Source organism: Mercenaria mercenaria, unplaced genomic scaffold, assembly GCF_021730395.1.
Source record: "Mercenaria mercenaria strain notata unplaced genomic scaffold, MADL_Memer_1 contig_2855, whole genome shotgun sequence".
In the NCBI taxonomy this organism is placed as follows: Eukaryota; Metazoa; Mollusca; class Bivalvia; order Venerida; family Veneridae; genus Mercenaria; species Mercenaria mercenaria.
In genome coordinates, this window is record NW_026460940.1 from 12,033 (window position 1) to 33,943 (window position 21,911).

Here is a 21,911-nt window from a genome sequence, read left to right on the forward strand (position 1 = left end):
TTAACTAAATATTGTCGTGTATGTTAAATTGTCTTTTCTCGATTCTTAAATGTTCAATACTTTATAACTTTGGTAAGATAATCATGTAGGCAATAAAGAAACACAATGCTTAGAAATGATAAGTTAGATTAAGCAAGATAAATAGATCTTATCGCGTAACTTCCCGCGCAAACAATTTGAAATTTCAAAATGGCCCAAAAGTGACATTTCAAAAATATAATATTGAAAACAAACTATAAAATATGACAAATGTAGTATCAAAGAAAAAAATAAATAAGCACTGGAGCAGTAGGTAACAGGTCGCCCCTCCACCCCAAGTTTGCATACATTTAGACTCAAAATCTGTTTTTTCTGTTCTGTACTTTCACAGAAAAAATATTGTAAATGCAGGTAAAACAACATATTTTAACACCTCATTGGTGTAACTGTGATTTTAAGTTTATTTTTACAATTATAGTAGATTAGCTCGAGATGGTCATCCTACAACAGAGATTCTAAAATCTCGTCATTGACTGGCTGTAAGGGGTAGAATTATGTTCAAAATTCTTGTTTTTGTATTTCGTACTGGCAAGGAAAAGCTCCATCTTATTTGAGTGATTTGTGGTGTGCTCAAATAAAAAACAGATTAAGATATTCAAATGATATTCAGTTTACTGTCCCAAGAACAAGGACGAGACTCGCTGATAGATTCTTTGCTGTTGTTGGACAAAAATAGTGGAATAATCTTCCTAGAGACCTTAAACATACGAAAAATGAAAGATCTTTCAGAGAAGAACCGAAAACTTACTTCTTTAAAACGTTTTATGGATGAACTGCTTAAATGACTTTATATCATAGACTGGAATTTGTAAATAACCTACGATTGTGTGAAGCGCAAAATAAATTTTTGAAATAGCTTTTGCGCAATACAAATGTATTTGTATTTATTAGTAGTATCGTAGTATCCCTTAGTAAATGGAAAGAAAACAAAGATCAGAAAAAGTATTGATAGATTTGGCACGCTGACCCTATCCCCTCTTTTTACCGTTAACTTCACAACCTCTCTACGCAAATGGAGTATTTATAAATAATTAATCATTTCCACATTATTTTCAAGTACCAATATGTGACTAGTATTCTCCTCTGACATTCCATAACAGAATCAATAACAGAATCACAAGCCACTCAATCTTCGAGAAATCACAGTTAACCTAACAGTGATTCAAAAAAGACACTGGAATTATTTGGAAAAGCAAATTGTCTCTTGTTTATTATTTTGTCATGACAATTCACAGTACCTTAAGAGATTTACCCAATGAATTATTTTATTTTATGCTAACTGATGAAATACTGTGTTTTATCAATGAGATATAATCAATATCACTCACTGCAAATGATATAGCTTTGTCGTGTAAATGGTTAGCTTTGCCGATCAACTAGTAGGGAGACCGGGGAAATTTGTTACATTTTTCATATTTTATATTGTATCGGATGAATTATTTAACCGATTTTGTCCAGCTTATTATCTTTGTAAAGCTCAATCATTGCAATTTTCAAATTTGTACTATTAATTCTAAAACGAAGAATATTTCTATCCGATAAAGATAGTTGTATCATGTTGGTGAAATGTAACTACTTACCCCACCGTTGGGGTAAATTGTTACAGCGTCTGGGGCAGATTGTTACAATAAGCAATTTTACAATTTTACAAAGAATTTACATTTTTGCAACACAACAGTAAACATACAATGCTTTCCAATCTGTTTATAACATGTATAACACATTATTTTCATTTCACAAATAAATCATTTCACCGAGTTGGTAGTAGAGCCTTGGAAGTTAAACAAAACCTTGCGAATTTCAAACCGTACAGGTCCATACTACATTTTTTCAGCATTAATGCAAGCCTGAATAATGCTATAGGCCCCTGCTATTTACTGAAACTGCTTCTTGTATTTTTTTTGTATCTATTTGCATGTATATAGGCAAAACAATATGGTTAAATCAAAACATCTCTTCCATTTCTCCATCATATCCACGATGATGACAAATAGGACGATGTTTACATCTGTTTGCATTTTTCTTTTGTTTTGTTGCTTTCTGTTCTTTAGTTTTGAGCACTTGTTTTGCTCATTTTTAGCAAATTTTCCACAGTTTCATGGTGAATTCTTATTTTACTATGTTAGCACTCTTTTCGGGCGTATCTGTCAGAAGAGCTCTTTTACATTCTTTCGCCATCCAGCAGTCATTCTAAATTGGCATTTCTTACCTGGAGAAAACGCGGGCCTGTTGTAGTTGTTCGTTGCTCTTACTGCACTATTATATTTTATTGACGCCACTGTAATGTTCATTTCTATTCGCACCAATCAGGACAAGATATATATATATATATATATCTCCGCGGAATACGACATCTTCATAGACAAATTGCAATAATGTTTGTATCGCCAGAGGAGCTCTGATGGTTTAAGATGGCAGAGGTGCCAATGCAGCTACACAAAGTCGACAATATAAGGTAGCGTTTAATATCGTCAGTTACATTTTGGCCATTTGAAAAATCTGTATAGTAACTGGCATGGTCATTTCACTTCATTTTCAGTAGTATGCGCAAGGGGTAGTTGTCATCTCTGCTATTCAATGTAACTACAGCGTAGAGCCAACAATGTCCACCCCCATATGCAGCTTCCTGGTTCAATCGGGCATTTACTATAACAAAAGTAGTGTTCTGGTTTCCCTCGTCTCAAACAGGAAGGTCTAATACGGTTGTTCCAGTCTCAAATAAAGATTCTCTTGTGAATCTTCTCTTTGGGGTCAACTTGTAGTATCTAACAACATGCCCCGACCCCACGACACGTGACAATATCTAAGGTTGACAACTCAGAGAAAGCATGTAACCTCTTGAGATTTTGCGATTTTTAGCACAATTCCTTGCTTAGTCCAACAACATTTTTAAAGATTTATATATATTTCAAGCGTGCACATGAACCAAAAATGTATGAAAAACTCGAAAATTTACTTACTTGGCCCAAAATCTAGCTTTTTGTTCTATTTTTCAAATAACGGTCACCAAGTTAAACAACGCATCCGTAAAAGATGGCGACTTTCAAAACTAACAAACACGCATAATCTGTGACTTTATATGATGCGTCATCATTTCAGTATTTGCAATGTAACAACCTACCCCATGTAACAACTATTGCGTATAAATTTTAAATTATTTGCTTAAAACAGGACTAAAATTGTAGTCGCACTTTGTTCTTTATAGTATATTTCTCGATTCAAATTATTTTACTTAATGAGAATTTCATAAAGTTATGCAACAAGAAATAAAATAAAATGGAACTTTATGTCGTGTGCATCTTTCTAAATCACAACACGTCTGACGTCATGTTCGTTTACGCGCGTCTGTTTCCCGCGCTGAGATTAAAATTTGTTGCAAAATGCATATCTCAACGTTTAAGCATAAAATAAACAGAAATTTTTTTGTTTTTCGTGAATATAGAATATCTCACCTCAAAGTGAGAAAATGTTCACATTTTCACTCGCGCTACGCGCTCATGAAAATATTTGAAATTTTGTCACTTTTCAGTGAGATATATTCTATATTCACGAAAAACAAACAAATATCCTCTATATACTTTTAGTTATCCGCCACTGGTGAAGTTTCAGCTTTTTATCACATGTTTCACGCCAAGGAAGTGTAATAAAGCCATTACATAAAAATGATAATACACTAGTGTAATAAAGCTTTGACGTCGACGTCGTTTATAGTATAGGAGACGTTGGTCAAACTGACTTGTTTATATAGTAAAAGAAAGTAGAATTTTTTATGTTTCGACAGGAAAAGATAACATATGATAAAAAGAATATTACATTTGTGACTTTCCACATTGAAATTATTAAACTCGTTGAATAAAATTGATAAAATGCTCGGCAGAGCCTCGCATTTTTTTTATTTTATTCAACTCGTTTAATAAATTCAATATGAAAAGACACTCATGTAATATCTTCTATATCCAGTCCTTTTACGAAAGACCGGAATAAAATCAATAAGGACAATTATCATTTTCAACCTCTTAAACATTACTTCGCATTTGCATGAGTTCCTCCAGACAACACCACTCAAAAATAGAATATGTTCACAGTTTCTTGTCCTAGGTAAGTATATACCATTCCGGACAGCTTATAATATAATTTTTTATAAGATCACGATTTATGCAAAAATATACAGAATATTTAAACAAGACTATGCAGAGTATTTCGGAATTCAAAATTAATTATGAACTATATTTCTGCATACAATGTCATGAATATTTCAAATCAATCATTCATTCCCGACAGAATCATATAAAAAAATAACTAATTAGCGACAGAATGGTAATAAACATAAATGATTTATGGAAATACGATTTTTCTCCATTCGTCCATGTATATTCAAAGCAGAAAAATCATTCACATTATCCTCGGTAATAAACATAATTCATTTATCAATAAATGAAACTGTCCGGAATGTCTTGATCTGGCTCCCTCGATGATTCCTGAAAAAAAAAAGCATTTAGTATTTAAATAAAGAAACATCAAACTTTATTACGGTTTTGTTGTCACTCTAGCTGCAACATCAGGTGAGACAAAAGTTTAGACCATGGTTATTGAATTTAAAAATATCAACTTTTCACAGCATGTAAACGAAGTCTGACATCGATAAAGACGTTAAGAAAGGACCACTTTCTTAGCACTTCATCTGAAAACTGACTCCAGCGTCATACATTTGATGTTATATGTGAATGACTGAAACTGAATTAAACATCTGTGTCAAAACAAAACGGCAGAAAAATCAGACAAACCTGTGGGTTAGGTATTGGCGGACGAAGCCCTAACTATAAATCCAGCCGTGGTAACAAGCCGTGTCCTTTCTGAAAGTTCACCGTGTGCATTAGGTTAGAGTTCTGAAATAGAAAGCAACATATGTTTGTAGTATGCCCTAAATTACAGTTCTAAATTTAAAGATAATATATGCTGGATATAGGCCGCAGGTTGAATGCTGAAAAAGAAGACAATATATATTAGACGTAAGCCGTAGGTTAGAGTTCTGAAATAAAAAAAAAAACTCTGTAAGTTAGGTGTAAGACGTAGGTTACAGCAGTTCTAAAACAGGGGGCAATATGGCATTGTTAAATGTCGCACCACCGCTAAATGTCACAACCGCCGTTAAATGTCGTTAGGTTGGTGTTTAATGTCGCAAACACCGCTAAATGTCGCAAAATCATCTGCCGCTATATGTCGCACATTTAACGCTTAATGTCGCAAGAAATTGTCTACCGTTATATGTCGCAACACCAACGCTAAATGTCGCACTGCCTATCTAAAACTAAAACATCTATTAACAATTCATAATAAATTGAATGTTCAATGGAACAACGGTGTTAGCTTTAAGCCCGACTGAAATCATAGGTAGGGTTGAGGAGTGAGGAAATATATTGACAGGGAAGATGATAATGTGATACTAAGAGACAATTTAAAGAAACTTAAAGAGACTAACCCACACATTGTGAATTGTAATTTTTAAAATAATTTATCACCGAAAGGCAAAATGCCGCCACTGTTTCATATACTTACATGAAACATAATGGTTGACCGGTTTATAGTTTCCAGAATTCCGGGAACATTCGAATTTTTGCAGTTTTTCTCATGAACTTTTATAAACCGTTACAACGCTTTATTTTGTAAACATTGATAAATATAGAACGAGACGCGACAGTATTTTTAGACGCTATCATCACGTGGGCAGCAAACCAAAAGTGCGCATGTAGTTTGATGGGTCAATTTATATACTCGTCTACCGATTAGGGAAGTCAGCATGATTTACTTTGCCTTATTTAGGTAAGAACCACTATCGTACCGAATAACACTACCTAAATAACGGACCGATCCATTAATAAAAGTACACAAACATCGCTCACCGCAAAACCGAACTATAAGTAGTGCACAGTATTATGTCGTTTAGAAGTGAAATAAAATTAAGTCAATACTATGATATTTACAAACACGGCTATAAATAGATTAAAATGGAACATAGGGAATTCAACATTTTTCTTATATGTTAAAAACTTAGTATCAATTACAAATTAGCTCTGAGGTAAAGCATACTGTCCATGTTAAACAGATATTTTGCCGTGTGGGTTCGAAACTCAGCATCGACATTTAATTCTTATTTCATTTTTGCACAAAAATTTAGATTCTCTTCCTGTGCTCTGTGACAACACGATAGGGAAAAAATTAAAGCCGATATGGCAGATTAGAAAAGTTTAGCATTATATCAAAGATGATATTATACAATTATCGACTTTTTCATAGGTTGATATCAGGATTTATCAACCCGAAAAGAGTTATATTATATAACTTTTTGAGGGTTGATAAATCCTGATATCAACCTATGAAAAAGTCAATAATTGTTTTATTACATGAATAAATGCATAGTCAGTCTTGTTATTACAATTGTATCTTTAATAAAGAAATAAGGAATAAATTTAGACCAAATCAGGGTGACATTGGTTTTCCAAGCACCTACTTCGATTTATTGTTATTTTCGTACTATTTATAACCCAAGATAAATTGATATGATATGTTCTCATTACTTTTCGAACCGTTTTCAGCCAATCAGAGAAACAATAGAATACAGTCATGTAATAATAATTATAAATGCATGCCCTTAAGCGATAATGAACATAATATCATGGTATATAGAGACATATATGCAAATACATACCATCAAAGAAAGAAACGAAAATATGGGGCCAAAAAGGAAAAAAAAATCTGGAAAAAAATCCTCATGAGGATTCGAACTCACAAAATGGTTTACTTATATCCAATTGTTACCTGCATTTTACCCGACTGAGCTATGTTGCTGAAAACTTAGTGCATAGTTAAAATGAAACAAATACTAATATTTACTTGTCAATAATGTGCAAGCATTATGAATTTTTATTTTATCAGTTATCACGAAATGGGCTCGTCATTGCGTTTCGGCGGGAATCCCGTTATCATTGGGGATTAGTACACTAAGTTTACGATTTAGTCAGTGATTCCTCGTTGGCCGAGCGGTTACGGTATTTGTATTATACCTTTTCGACGGGAGTTCGATCCCAATTTTTTTTTCAGTTTGCATTACATACGTTGTGTAAGTTTTTTTTTTCTGGTTTCTAATTTATTGTTTTGTTTCTTATTTTCGTTCAAAATTGGTAGTATCTATAAATCAACCAATCCTAAAATTATGGCCGCGCAATGCTTTTATTAAAGTGAAGTGTAAGATTGTTATAAAACTTATAAAACTAACCTGTACATGTTAAAAAATTACACAGGGAAGCTTAAAAAACATTAGATCATATTAAAGGTGGAGTGTATATTTAGACATAATTACGTGTCAATTGTGACATATAATTTTAGTGAACATGTTAGAACTTGATTTACTAACTCGTTTTGTCTTCATTGAATAGTAGTGAAGAAAAAATTAAAGACAAAATTTAACGGGTCTGGGAATCGAACTCACGACGAAAAAGTATAATACGTGTACCGTAACCGCACTAGGCCAACGAGAAATCACTGACTACATCGTAAACGTACTAAGTGTACTGACTTCTTTTTATGTTATTGTTTTGTTTGTTTTTATTTCAAAACGTCATAATAGTGTGCGATACCTATACGTGTGCGCTCTATTGATAATCACGTGATGTTTGCTGACGGGAATTCCGCTTTTTTTTTATAAACCGGGAAACCCTTATCAGAAAGTGTAGACGAATGTTTTTATCTTAAATTTATAAGGAAAAGAACGATTTTCAACAGAAAGTAAATTGTAAGAACATCGAATATGCAGCATATAGGTGAATATAGCAAAAGTTTGATATTTTAAAATCTGACACCACGATGTGTGGGTTAGTCGATTTTAGAACATTTTACTTAAACTGTTCATACTATATGATTTGTTAAAAGAGTTGGCCGCTGGTGACCGTGGCTTGCTTTTACATGTTTTATCGACAATCGGACACAATGTGTCGCATTGTTATGCTTCGTGTTATTTGTTGACCATCTACTCTTCTAGGCTGACGCTCGAAATGCGATACAACGCGCGACAATACGAAGTGATGCATGACACAACGCTCGACACACTATACGACGGGCGACACGACGCGCGACAGGACTCCGTAGGATTTCGTAGTTTAGACCTAAAACAATTTTAATAATGTACGACATTTATCGTTGGTGTTGCGACATATAACGGCGGACAAATTATTGCGACATTTAGCGTTAAAGGTGCGACATATAGATGCTTTTGCGACATTAAGCTGTGGTTGCGACAATTAACATCATACTTGCGACATTTGACGGTGGATGCCACATTTAGCGTAGGTGTGACATTTGACGGTGCCACGCGAAAAATAATTAGAAATAATCAGATTGGCACAGCTATATTACTCAAAGAATGGCTGACTCACTGATAATTGCATGCATTTCACCGAAAAACATAAAACAAAACGGATCATCTTATTTTCCAAGGTATTAAAAGGGACGGTCATTACACATGATAACCAATATTAAAGAAAAACAACATTTTTTGTATGCGCAATATAAGAATTATATACCGTTTCCAAACTCTTACCTCAATACCAAAGTTCTTAGAGTTAGACTGCTTCCACACCATACCTTTCTTTGCCTGATATCTTTCCGGATAGTTGCTTCCTACAAATACACAGAGTAACCTTGTGACAAAAGACATTGTCTGTATCTTCTTAAATAGAATACACTATGAGTACACGCTGATGAATTTTTATCATCGTAGTTTCCTGATATCGACTTTCATTATCGTAGTTTCGAGTTTTCACCATCGAAATTTCGATTTTCACCATAGTAGTTTTGTAATCTCGATGTTCGAGATACGTGTTTCAGAAATAAAAATATCTATGGTCCAAACAGAACACCGTATGAAGCAGGTTTAGTGCAGATTTCCTTATTTTGCAAGGCAAGATGCTGTATCTACTAATAAGGGAACGGTGAATTTAGATTTAGACTTTAACGGAACAGAAATGTTTTATTTATGTACATTTGTGTCATCTGATGATACTGCGCAAGGATAAGAAAATAGTTCCGGCAAACCAGTCAACATACATAACATCTGTCCCAGTGCAATAAAAACATTTATTTTATGCTGTGCAAATACATAAAATTAGCATACGTTATGCATTTCATCAGTGTTTCTTTGTGGTTTATCAGAAAGTATTTAACAAACAATTATACTTAAAATGAATTCCAATCCTTTTTATAAACAAAATAAGTAAGTTTATTTACTATTGTCAGATACTGTCGGACGTCTAGGCGTTGCTTTAGGTTCTGGTGCCTTTTTTACCGTCTTGTTATCCAGCAATGGAGGAATCTGAAACTGACCATCCCTATGCAACCTGAAATACACATTGTTCTGGATTAACTAATTAAACGAATACTTGTCATTTTAACGATGTTTATTTATCTTTTTACAATGTCAGCACATGCTCTGCGAAAAACTAAGGTTAACGAACACTCAATTTTATTCATCCTCATTTAGTGACAAAAGTTAATCGAATTAACTACCGACTACAGCGTGTCCTTCCGAACACACATGTTTAACGTTTGCCCTATGCAACCTAAAAAACATATGTTTAACGTTTGCAATATGTTTTATAGTAAAGTGGACAACTGTGGGCACCTAAACATAAACAGAATTATTTGAAGAAAGTGCACAGAATTATTTGAAACAAGAAGCTGCGTTGTCAAAATGCAAAAGTATGCCCCTGGGTGTTTGAAGAAATATGTGTTTTGAGGTATTAAGTATAAAGGAGAAGATGATATGAAGGTCAGTGTCATCCATATATAGGTCAGTTTGTAGGTCTTGCCACAAGGCTTGTTGAGTGAGAGTATGAACAAAATCTGGATCGTACGGACGGATGAAGATCAAGGTCATCTATATACATGTATAGGTCGGTTTGTAAGTCTTGCCAGAAGGTCTGTTAAGTGTGAGTATGAACTAAATTAAATTATTTATGTGGGCTGTAGGATCAAAAATGTTGTTTTAAAATTAAGGTTTTAAATCATATGAGGGTCAAGGTCATATGTATATAGGTCAGTTCGTAGGTCTTACCAGATTTGTTTAGTGTGAGTTTAAACTAAATGGGGTCAGTTAGATCTATATGGGCTGTAGGCAATCGGGTTCGGATGGATGGATGGATGCAGTTCGCTATATGCCCGGAGGCATAAAAAGAACACAGAATTATTTGAAAAAACGTAAACTGAATTATTCGAAAAACGCACATTGAATTATCACATAACCTTTCATTGACTTTCTCGAAAAACATTATATGGCACGATAACAATATATTTTACTTTTTTGCACGGTCATCTCGTGCTGATTTAAGTAACTGTTTACGTACTACTTGGATGTTTATGAGGGAGGTATACAGCATGCCAAAGCACTTTTATTGGCTAGGAGTCTTGTAACATAGACCTCTATACTTTTCCAGGAATAATAAGTGGTTCTAGTCCAGGGGCTGCATTATTATAAAACTGTATTTTTTGAAATAATTTTATTTCTCATAAACTCACCAACTCTTTTATAAAAGTGAAAGTGATTATATACCATTATGACTATTATATGGAAATTGCAACAGTATTCGCCAAAGGTTATAGTCAAATCTCGATATATCGAGTTCCATAAGATTTTTCTCATGTCGCAGAAAATTCATGTAAGTACGTAATTTGACATCGTTTAAAACAATGTCGATATTACACATTCCCCTTTTGCCGAGGGACATTTAAAGTCGTACATTTCAACTTGTTAAGCATGTGATAGTCGTGCAGCTTGGATTAACATATTCATATCATCAACGCTTGACAGACTGTGATACTTTTAGGAAATTAAAACCGGTCTTCTGTCAATTACTTTTGACAAATCAATGAATTCCTTAGTCTTGCAATGAGTTTAAGACTGTATCAAAATGATCTATCGATATATATGTAGCCTTTAGTCAGTTGCAAAACAGTCTGCTTTTCAAACTATATGATTTTGACGTCAACCAAAACACGCCCTGAAACTATTACGTCATCTTTCTATCTTGACGTCAGTAGCACTGGTTATTGCTTCGCTTTATATAAAAAACATTGTGAATTTTATTTTTATGCTAAATGTAATCACTCACTAAATGTACTATACAAAAAGAAGTAATAAAGAAATGGTGCTAATATCCACATTCTCTAAATCGAAGTTCAACTAACTTAATGAAGAGGTTCGATTTGTTGAAGTTTTGACAGTCCTGTTAATCACTTCTCTCAATCTTATACTAAATAAGACATAAAAATTTGAGAATTTGTGATTTTTGCCTTATAGTAGAAAAAATACCACCAAAGGTAAAAAGCTATTACAATTTTAATATACCGACGTTTCACCAAAAGGCTTTCTTTTTAGCCATGCATGACTGTTGAAACCTGTATACCTTATATTTTCTGTATTCTGTAAAGCATTTGGAATAAATATGTCAAATTTATTCCATTTTCCGGTACAAATGTACTACTATTTTCCGCTAATAATAGTCAACAAAAAGTACGACATTTTACACGACCCACCAAATGAATCTAATTAATCAATTCTAAAAGATATAAAACCCAGGACAGGTCCCGCACTATATTCATTCGACTGATCGTGCCGATGTTTCACAGTTAAAATACCTATTAATATGTGTAGGTGCTTGTTTCTCTCTCTCCCGCCTCTCTCGGAGTTTACGAATAGCAAGTGCAAATATCAGCAGTATCAAAATGACCAACACTCCCCCAGCTCCAAGACCAAAATACAAGGAAAATATATCTGAAATACAAGGGCAGCTGACAACGTATTCATATCTAATGTACAGTACATGTAAACCACTTAAATAAAGTACAAAGTCATTCAGTGAATTTTACACGTATAAGAAGTAATAATCCTCAAAATATGTATTATTTAAGATATATTAATTGAAACACAAACAAAATTGCTTTTGTTTTGTTTATCTAAGCAAATAATCTAAACATACCTGTACTTATATTATTTCATTATGTGTGTACATACCTTCAGTCGGTATTTCTCTGTAACATAAAGAATATTTTTTGTTCTATTAATTTGAAAACAAATTTTCGTATTCGAAATAGACAAAATGATACCACAACGTTGAAGTTATCTGCTTAGTCGAAACATAATACTATATAACGATATCGTTACATGTCCTTAAGGACAAGCGACTTCCATTATATATCGGCATCATTTCAAGTTTTGTTATTTTGAACATATTTCTTTGAGCAAAATGTGAATTTAATGGGACAGCTTATATATTTGTAGTTTAGGCAAGCATTTGAATTGTATTTTGAGCAAGGAAACCAAAGGTTCTTCTAATGGTGTCCATTCACTCATCTAATAAATAAGTGGTCTTAAGTTACCGATCGAAAACCGATCCTCAGCTGAAGTTTTCTTAAGATATTAATCGAAAACCAATTTCCAGCTTAAGGTCACGCCAGCCTCAAAATCAAAAGAGGCCATCTACCGGGCTTTACAAACCTGCCGACTAAGTTTGAGATTCAAGCACTAAACTATTCTTCATTTATTAACTTGAAACAGATTTTCAGCTTGAGGTCACTGCGACCTTGACCAACCAACTTCATAAACAATAAAGGTCATCTGCCAGTCACGACTGCATATGATGTTTGAGGTTCCTAAGCTGAAGCGTTATTTAGTTACAGATGGGCTCAACGTAACCGCAACCTTGACATTAGGGCAATCAATCTCAACATTAATCGGATTATTGTGCAGGTCATCAACCTGCCGAACAAGTGTGAGGTTTCAGAGCCAAAGTGTAGTACAGTTCTGATTGCAAACCGAGGGGACGGACAGACGGACGGATCAATTACTATATGCTGACATGCGTGGGCATAATAACTAACACACCTCAACCATTTTATCTTATCCAGTTTATGGTCAGCTAACCTGCAACTCAATGTGATTTAATCCGATCACCGAAATGTTCAGTAATGATAGATAAGGTTATTAAATTTTATTTTGATGAAACTTAATAGTATTTTATCTACGCATGTCTGTAGTATACAAACCTGCATGTTGGACTTCCATTTACTTCAGAGCATTTAGAAGCAGGTGGACAAGGCCCTTGAACTTTAGTGTATATTTCACATACACTAGAATCGTTGTCAAAGGGTCCTGAAAAATAAATCCATTTCATAAAATTTATCACTTTTCGCTTTACATTTTTCGGACTGGAAGTTGTAACTTGTTATATATAAGTAAGAATAATAATATTGGCCGTTGCATATTGTTTCTTTTCGCTTTGTGTTTTCGTATTGTTACTCCCAATCCCAACTTACTTTATCATTATGACACAGTTTTCTTAATTGTTACGTTTTGATTGATATTAAACGTATCATAGAAACTTAAGCCAATGCGGTATCAATTCATAGACGGCTGCATTGTCTAGGTGTTACGGATACCTTTACTGCGCGGTTTCCTTTTGCTTTTTATTTTCAAATGTTCCAAAGACTTTATTAACACTTAGTCTTGTTTTTTCTTCTGCACTTAGTAATACAAGACAACCTGATACAATAAGATGCTGTAACAAGTGAAGTTTTACATTTTGCATATTTGCGATGTGGGGCTCTGGTTGACTTTGATGTGTTCAAAACACCCAATAATTCTAGGGTAAAGATTTTTCAGCAGTTTATGAAAATTAAAAGGCGCCCGCTAGATCTCTCTGTATATGAGATTGGAGAAATTTTCGCCCAGAGATCTAACGTACGCCTTTAAATGTAGATATTTGTTGTTTATTATAAACATTCTAAAGGAATACCGAGACATATTGATAAAATTTATTGCATATCTTCACTGCAGTAAAACATACCTTCTATATTTTCACTGCAAGAAGACATATTTTTTTTTGTATTTTCACTAATTTTCCGGAACTATTTTAGTATTCTTGGGCAGTAAGTTTAGTCCATTCGAAGAAAGAAAATGTATGTAGATAGCGAAGCGAACTATTCAAGTCAACATATTTAAATTACAATGATCGCAGCCCGCCTATGGTAGGTATACGAATACAAGACATTTAGCCTTCTGCGAAGGGACATTACTCAAGATACCGTTTCAGTCAGAAAAAAAAACACACACCAATATGTCAAAATTACCGAGAACTCTCATGGTATAAAGAAAATCATTTATCACTCGTGGCTATACCGCTCTTAAAATGCTTTTCATACCATTTGGATGAAGTTAAAACCATATTCATAAAAAAACTTGACCTCGATATCTTTCACTACGTTAAACAGTGGGACTGTAACTCTGTCTTAAAGCTAGATAATGTAAATAATATTTCCATTAAGACTCAATTTGACTGCCAGTCAATCAAAAACGTCAAACTATTTATATTCCGCGACGCACAAACCGGTAAGAGAGCATAAAAATATCAATTTTGACCGAAATTGCTGAAGAAAGTCCAGCATAATTGCAATCATAATATTTCAATGAGCATATCAGAATGAAAACATTCAGTTCCTCCGCGTGTGTTTTTTTGTTGTTGTTGTTGTTGTTTCATTTTTCGTGTTTTTTTTTGTGTAATTTAACACGATTTAGAGTTCAGATACTTTGAAATCAAAACACTCTGGTTAACACCCTAAATGGGTCGGCTTTACATAAAGGTCTAAGAACAAAATATATTTCACCCGTGAACGAAAAATTATATAGTATTACGTTTATTCTTAGCTTCGCCACACATGAACGCATAACAGATGTAAATATATCTTTTTATTTGATATAAAATATACAAGTTATTATACAATAATGACAAACTTGATAACATTCACAGTAAAAGCCCTACCTCACTTACCTATTAGGTTAGCCCTCACACGATTTCCGGTATATTCAAGCGTACTTCCGGTCACTAAATCGACAGCTGCGTTGGCAAGACTTGTACCGAGATCTGTATTCGTGGACTCGTAAATAATCGTGAAATCAACAATTATACTCCCTGTCCTGTAAATTATCATGAATAGAACAATTATTCTTCCTGCCTATAAATAATTTTGAAATTAAAGACCCACCACGACCTAGTGACCTAATTTTTCACCCACAAAAACATCATGAAAATCATTCTTATAATATAGATAATATACTGCTATATTAAAAGTTTTCAAGTGGTCAATTTCCTGAATGAATGTGTTTTCACAACTTCATCTGCAAACTTATTCAGTAAATATCTTTTTAGCATAGTTTTAAGAATATAGATGAATGACTGTAGAAACAAAATGTGATTGAAATTTAAATAAAAACACTGATTTCTGTACATATTGCTACATTTATTCAATAAAATGTTAAGACATTAAACACATTGTCTTGGCCTAATATATGTCACTGTCAATTTGAAACTAAATACTTGTATATCTCATATTTTTCATGCAAATCATGTATTACCATCATCGAAATACAAAAGAATACAGTTATTTTGTGGCGCGTCTTTAAATGTTATACTCCCGGCCCTGTAAATAATCGTAAACTCCTGGTCAAGTAAATAATCGTGAACTCAACAGTAATTATACTTTTCGCTCTGTAAACACCGGGAAAGACATTTGAAGTCTGCCGAAAGCTGGATATAACGTTATGCCTGTTCAGTTATTTGTTCAAATATATTGTTTCATTCTCTGACTGGTCCTTAAAATACACTTCTGGTGCTGAGAAATATTAATTAAACTGTACAAATCTCTTAATACAATGTTTGGTATAGTATGATATAACATTCTCCGAAAGATTGTTGCATTTCTAACCATTAACCACGGCTTCAACTCCGGTGATAGTGTTCTCCTCAGTTTGACAGTATATTTCCACCGCAAAAAGTTAATTCATTTTATTTATGTATGTTATGTTTGTATCAGAAACGCGTGGAAGAAAACAGAACAAAAAAGGTTTATAAGATTTGACCTGTATCTTTACTCGTAGCAACAATGGGTTCAAATCCGCTCGGACATACCCATATCAGCTATATTTTGTTTGTAATATTTTAAAATACATTAAAATACTTAAAGGCTTGAGTCTGAAACGGTCATTTCATCAGTGTAAAGATGTTGGTTGTAATAATCCAGTTCAGAAGTTTACACGGCGCAAAATCTTTTTTTTTCCAATTTTACTATTGAATAAGTATACTTAAAGACCCACCATGACCTAGTGACATACTTTTTTCACCCACGAAAACGTCAGGAAAATCATTCTTAAAATACAGGTAATATACAGCTATACTACAAGTTTTCGGGTGAACAATTTATGCCTTTCCTGAATAAATGTTTGTTTGACAACTTCATCTGCAAACGTATTCAGCCAATCTCTTTTCAACATAGGTTCAAAAATATAGGTGAATAACCATCTTACACTGTGGAAACAAAATGTGATTGAAATTTAACTAAATAAACTGATTTCTGTACATATTGCAACAGTAATTTAATAAAACATTAAGACATTACACACATTGCCTTGGCCTAATATATATCACTGTCAATTTGAAACACGATACTTTCTTCATGCAAAGCATGTATAATTACCATCATGGAAACACAAAAGAATACAGCTATTTTATGGTACCTCTTTAAACATACAGAAAATAAGATAGAACCATGATCTAGCTTTTGCTTGTAGTATATCATACCTGATATCATTAATTCGTAACGTACACTTGTCCCCTGTATTTTTGCAGAAGTAGTTTGAAAGCTGAAATAAATTATTGTTCAAAGTAAGATCAATAAGCCACTACATTTAACGTATCAAATATTCTAACAATTTCATACATTAACTAAAGCTTTAATGGAGCAATAATTGTACTATAAAGCTTCATATCATACATCTAAATGAAGTATCTTTTAACCTTTCAGTGAAGAAAATATTAAAAACAGATGGTAAAGTAGAAGACATAAGCATTAAAATGCCTTTAAGTGATGTCGTAAGGGACATAAAAAGGTCAAGTTCTCCTAGTGAATCCATGAAACTTCAATAAAAAGGTGTTATAATTGCATGTTTCCATGTTTCAATCGCCGGTCCGTGGTTTGTGCTGTTCGCCGGTCTCTAGCACAGTACTAAATAATGCTGAGTTTAGGTCAACACTTGAAGAAAAAATATGTAACGTCAAGTAATAAAACACTTATTGAGTGACTTATTGGTCAATAGGCAAACTCAATGGCCTCCGGTTCTTCAGACAATAGTTTTGGCTGTTGGTGGAAAGCCATTCAATAAGTGTATACTGTACCGTCTCCTTGACATTCTGTTTGACAGTTTTGTATCCCACCGATGTATTCAGATTTACACCCGGTGAAACATCTAGTCGTAAGCTCAAATTCAACTCTCGTGAATCACCTAAAATAGCCAGTTTATATTACAAAATATTTCTTCTAAAGTTATTATTACAAAGTGTTACATTTGAAATTTTTGTTATAAAATATTTTTGTTTGAGGTTTATATAGCAAACAGTTTCATCTATCTCCACTACAGTTTTAGTGAAATAATGTCTTCGACAATTCAATCTGCAATATAGTCCTTCTTGTACACCAAACAATATAAATAAAATATAATAAAATGCAAATTTTGTTACTAAATACAGTAACGGTGTCATAACAACACTAACCTGAAATTGGTGGAATAGTTGCTGAAATAAAAAGTAAAGACTTTTTAGTGAAATGCTACACATCCTGTGAGTCATATGGTTAAACAACATGATTTATGATGTTCAGTTAAATGTTTACAAAAGGAAATATCTACTGCATCAATAAATGTGAGTAATCCACATGATCTAAACATAAATTTACGAGTACAGCCTTACAACATGAATAAACGCTACTTATCTAAAACAACTTGAATTCTTACTAACACTTAGCATGAAAAACATATTTTCTAACCATAAAACTAACAAAAATATCAAAAAGGAATCTACACCCTATGTTCGTTTTTCTATCAAGTTTTAACACTTGCCATATGTTTCCTTTCAATGAATATATACAAATTAACAATGGCACTATATTCAAATTCTGCAAAAGACGTAAAACGTAAAGTGCTAATTGTTCACGTCGTCTAGAGAGAAAAAAAACCCATAAAAGTTAAACGCTAAAACCTGTATTAAATTTTGTTCATTTACGACAAACCTAGCAAACTTGATAGTATGAATTACTAAATATTTACTTATTTCTTCAGCAACACATTTGCCGTCAGTTTCCTGGAACCCTCTCAGGCAGTCACATCTGTAAGACCCGGGAATATTAATACAACCAGAATGTTTTTTCTTAGCACAAGCTCCGTCATTCAAACATTCGTTGACGTCAGTTTCGCACGTGTCTCCATTCCACTCAGGTTTACAGCGACACTTTCCACTCTGGATATCACATGACTGTACCGTGTTTAGCGTGTTTGTTGTATTACAGCGGCATGCTCCTGTACAGTTTTCACCATACGTGTTACTTGAGCATACTGCAAACAAAGTTAAAATTCAAGAATTCATATGTACATACTTTGAATCAATAACAATTATGTCTCCCTTCTTTCAGACACCTACTAGTGTTTATTTTTGTGCTACATTTTTATGAATGTGAAAAGTTATTACTGGCAAAGTAATTTAAGATTATTTGAAACATGTCAATTGTGAATTACACTTGCAATCTAAGCATAATACAAGCTATAATGTATATTACATACGCTATGCAATGAATTTACAGTAATACCAAATTACATAAATTATTTGTAATCACTCACTATTTGATATGCTTGAAAAAAAGGTTATTTCTAAAAAGTTAAAGGGAAATCTTGCAATTACACGGACTTCGATGTATCACAGTTACATCAACAGGGAAAGTAGGTTTGATACATCTGATGTTTTAAGACATATTGTTAATGTTTTAATGTACAGGTACCTTTACAGCTGTTCCAGTATCCCTGGTAACCAAGGAAACATTTACAGATAAAACTACCATCCGTATTAATGCACTCTTGAAGACACTTGGCTGTACCATCTAGACATTCGTTTTTATCTTGAAATAAAATAATCCATTAGATAAAAATAACATAGATCTTAGGTGTAAAAAAGATTCAAATAATTATAGATTATTAGCTTTGTATCGGGAAATATGCACGAGTTCTTCAGCGGAAATATTGCGCGACTTTAGGAGCGCAAAATTCTTCCGCTGAAGAACGAGTGCATATTTCCCGGTGCAAAGATAATAACCTTTTTATTACATACACATCTACACGTATAAATATCATGTAAATATCATAAATATGTTCAATAGCTTGAATAGGATTGACAATACTGAACTAAGTAGAAAAAATAGTGCAACAACACACACTGAATTACCTCACGCACCCGATATGAAATTCAGGCGTCAGTATATTGACGTTTCCGGTACCAGTGTAACTTAACGGGGAATAGAAACGAGTATGTAATAAATGGCGATATGTGTCATCAATATTGTTGTTACCAATTTGCCAGTATGTCTTTTTTCAGCCATATACTCCAAGCATTTCAGATTAAGAAATATCACGATTCAACTTTAATGATACCAATTTAATTATAGATAACCGAGCAATGGTTAAAACATTTTAGCAAATATACTTTAGATTCACAGCCCTCCTTATCAGACCATCGGAAAATTATTGATTTAGTACGAGTATTATTAGTTTGGTTTTGTAACAAAATGTATTTCCAACTGGAAAATTGCTTAAGTAAAAAGAACGGTTGTAAGAGTTTTACAATGTACATGTTACCTATGCATGTATTGTTTTGTGAAACATAGCCCATCGCACAATCGCATCTATAAGACCCCAATGTATTGTGGCATATGGCATTGTCATTTCCTAAGCATATATCCAAAGTTTCACCACATTCATCAACATCTTCAGTGCAGTTTTCGCCAATCCAACCCTGTAAAGAAACTCTTTTTTTAATGCTTAAGAGCCAATTTTCCGTTTAAGATACACGTAATCCAACTATGTGCAAGTAACAAAATGGAGTTAAAAGTGTCTAGGAACAATAAAAATTGTCTGTGACAAAGAACCTATACGCCTTTTCTTTATTTAATATATTATGTCTAAGATCCTATACGACAGCATTAAAGTGTACTATATTTCTTGCCAAGCCTTAACCTGAACAACGTCAATTAGAATATGAGATACATTCACAAGATGAAAACACAGAACGCAGCCAAGCAAAACAATAGCAGACGATATAGTATGACATAGTCTGCTCAGGTAAAGCTGACGTATGAATATATAATTACCTTTTTACAAGTACAAGTACCATCCGTATTGCTACATCTATCGGTATTCTCCGATACACAACTACACTTTGAAGAACAATCCTTGCCATACCATTGTCTGTCACAAACTAAAACAAATAATAACTTAGTTAATATCGAATGCAAATTCAGCAAACCTAACTCGGGCGGATCAAATTTAGGGTTTATTAAGAAGACAGTACAGACCTTATAAACACTGAATTTTTATACGTTTCTAAATATATCAAGAACTGAACTCCGACGTACTTTCGCAAACTCCGTCAGCTGTCTTCAAATAGCCTATATTACATTCGCAGAGGAAGGACCCTTCTGTATTGACACATTCTGAGTTATCAGGGCACTCTGGAACTCGCATGAGTTCACATTCGTTGATATCGACATCGCATCTGTCTCCTTCCCAGCCGCCAAGGCAGTCACACGAACCATTGACTGTGTTGCATGACTTCGTATTGTATAAACTGCAGTTACAAATTGACTTGCAACCATCTCCATAACTACCTTCATCACATTCTAAAATTAGATTATTTGAATTTTTTTATATTAACCGTACCCCAAAAAATATAAACTATTTATAATCCATTATTTTACTTAAGAAAAGATACAGACAAGTTGTTAGTACAAAACATTTAGTATTAATGATATAAACAATGTTTATGCTTACTGGATTTTAATACCTCATACAAAAGGTAACAACGTCCATGGCCGAGTGGTTAAGGAGCTCACTCGGAGCGTCGAATTCTTCATGTGAGGAAGCCACCAAGCTGGCTTACGGGAGGCCGGTGGTTCTACCCACGTGCCTGCTCTTGATGAAATATTGCATGGAGAGACACCTGCGGTCTTCATCCATCATCAAAGCTGGAAATTCGCCATATGACCAATAATTGTGTCGGTGCGACGTTAAACCCAACAAAATAAAATAAATAAACATACCAAACGTTTGCAAAATTCCCGGCTAGTTCTAGCTTTTTCAAACACATCTGTATTTTGATTACCTTGGCATGTTATTTCATCTGGCAAAAGATAAAATCCCGGTTCACAGGCACAGTTAAATCCACCATCAGTTTCCAAACATTTGTGGTTGCACGGTGTTGGAATTTCTGAGCATTCCTTTTCATCTGTCATAAACACATCAAAGTACATGTACACTATATAATCAAACAGCCCATCTTTCACTAGAACATTATATCTTTAGATACTTATTTCAAATGTAGGAAGTCTCTAATCAAGTCTATTTAACTTCACTAAAATATAAATTAGTTGATGTATATATAACAATCATAATTAAATTCAGTAGGCCTAATAGCCAATTCATTAATACAAACTTCCAGTTTTTAGAAGTAAGACGATTTTATCCTACCACTAAGCATTTTTCAGGCTGATATCTGCCTGCCGTGTAAATTTGAGGTTTATTCAGTCAATAGAGGTTTATACCGTCAATACAACTGAAAAATGTCTTATTGTAAGGAATCATGTGTAACTTGATCAAGAAGTCAAGGACGTAGGAATTTACAAGTGAGTGAAAATCTGGATAATATTTGCATAGAAAAATATTTTATACGGAAATATAT

The 21,911-nt window shown here is 33.6% G+C and overlaps 1 protein-coding gene across 1 annotated transcript; it reads right to left on the bottom strand.

The window, feature by feature from the left end:
- Positions 1 to 557: 557 nt before the first annotated feature.
- Positions 558 to 21,515, bottom strand: LOC128552501 (neurogenic locus notch homolog protein 1-like; the record flags this gene model as incomplete). The annotated part of the gene is made up of 17 exons (XM_053533550.1): positions 558 to 4,517; positions 4,824 to 4,925; positions 8,633 to 8,712; positions 9,319 to 9,428; positions 11,725 to 11,860; positions 12,101 to 12,117; positions 13,132 to 13,237; positions 14,913 to 15,058; positions 16,719 to 16,780; positions 17,313 to 17,419; positions 17,688 to 17,708; positions 18,239 to 18,523; positions 18,964 to 19,080; positions 19,814 to 19,970; positions 20,326 to 20,432; positions 20,590 to 20,853; positions 21,336 to 21,515. Coding segments are annotated over 16 exons (1,964 nt in total), but the record flags the coding sequence as incomplete, so codon positions are not given.
- Positions 21,516 to 21,911: the final 396 nt, after the last annotated feature.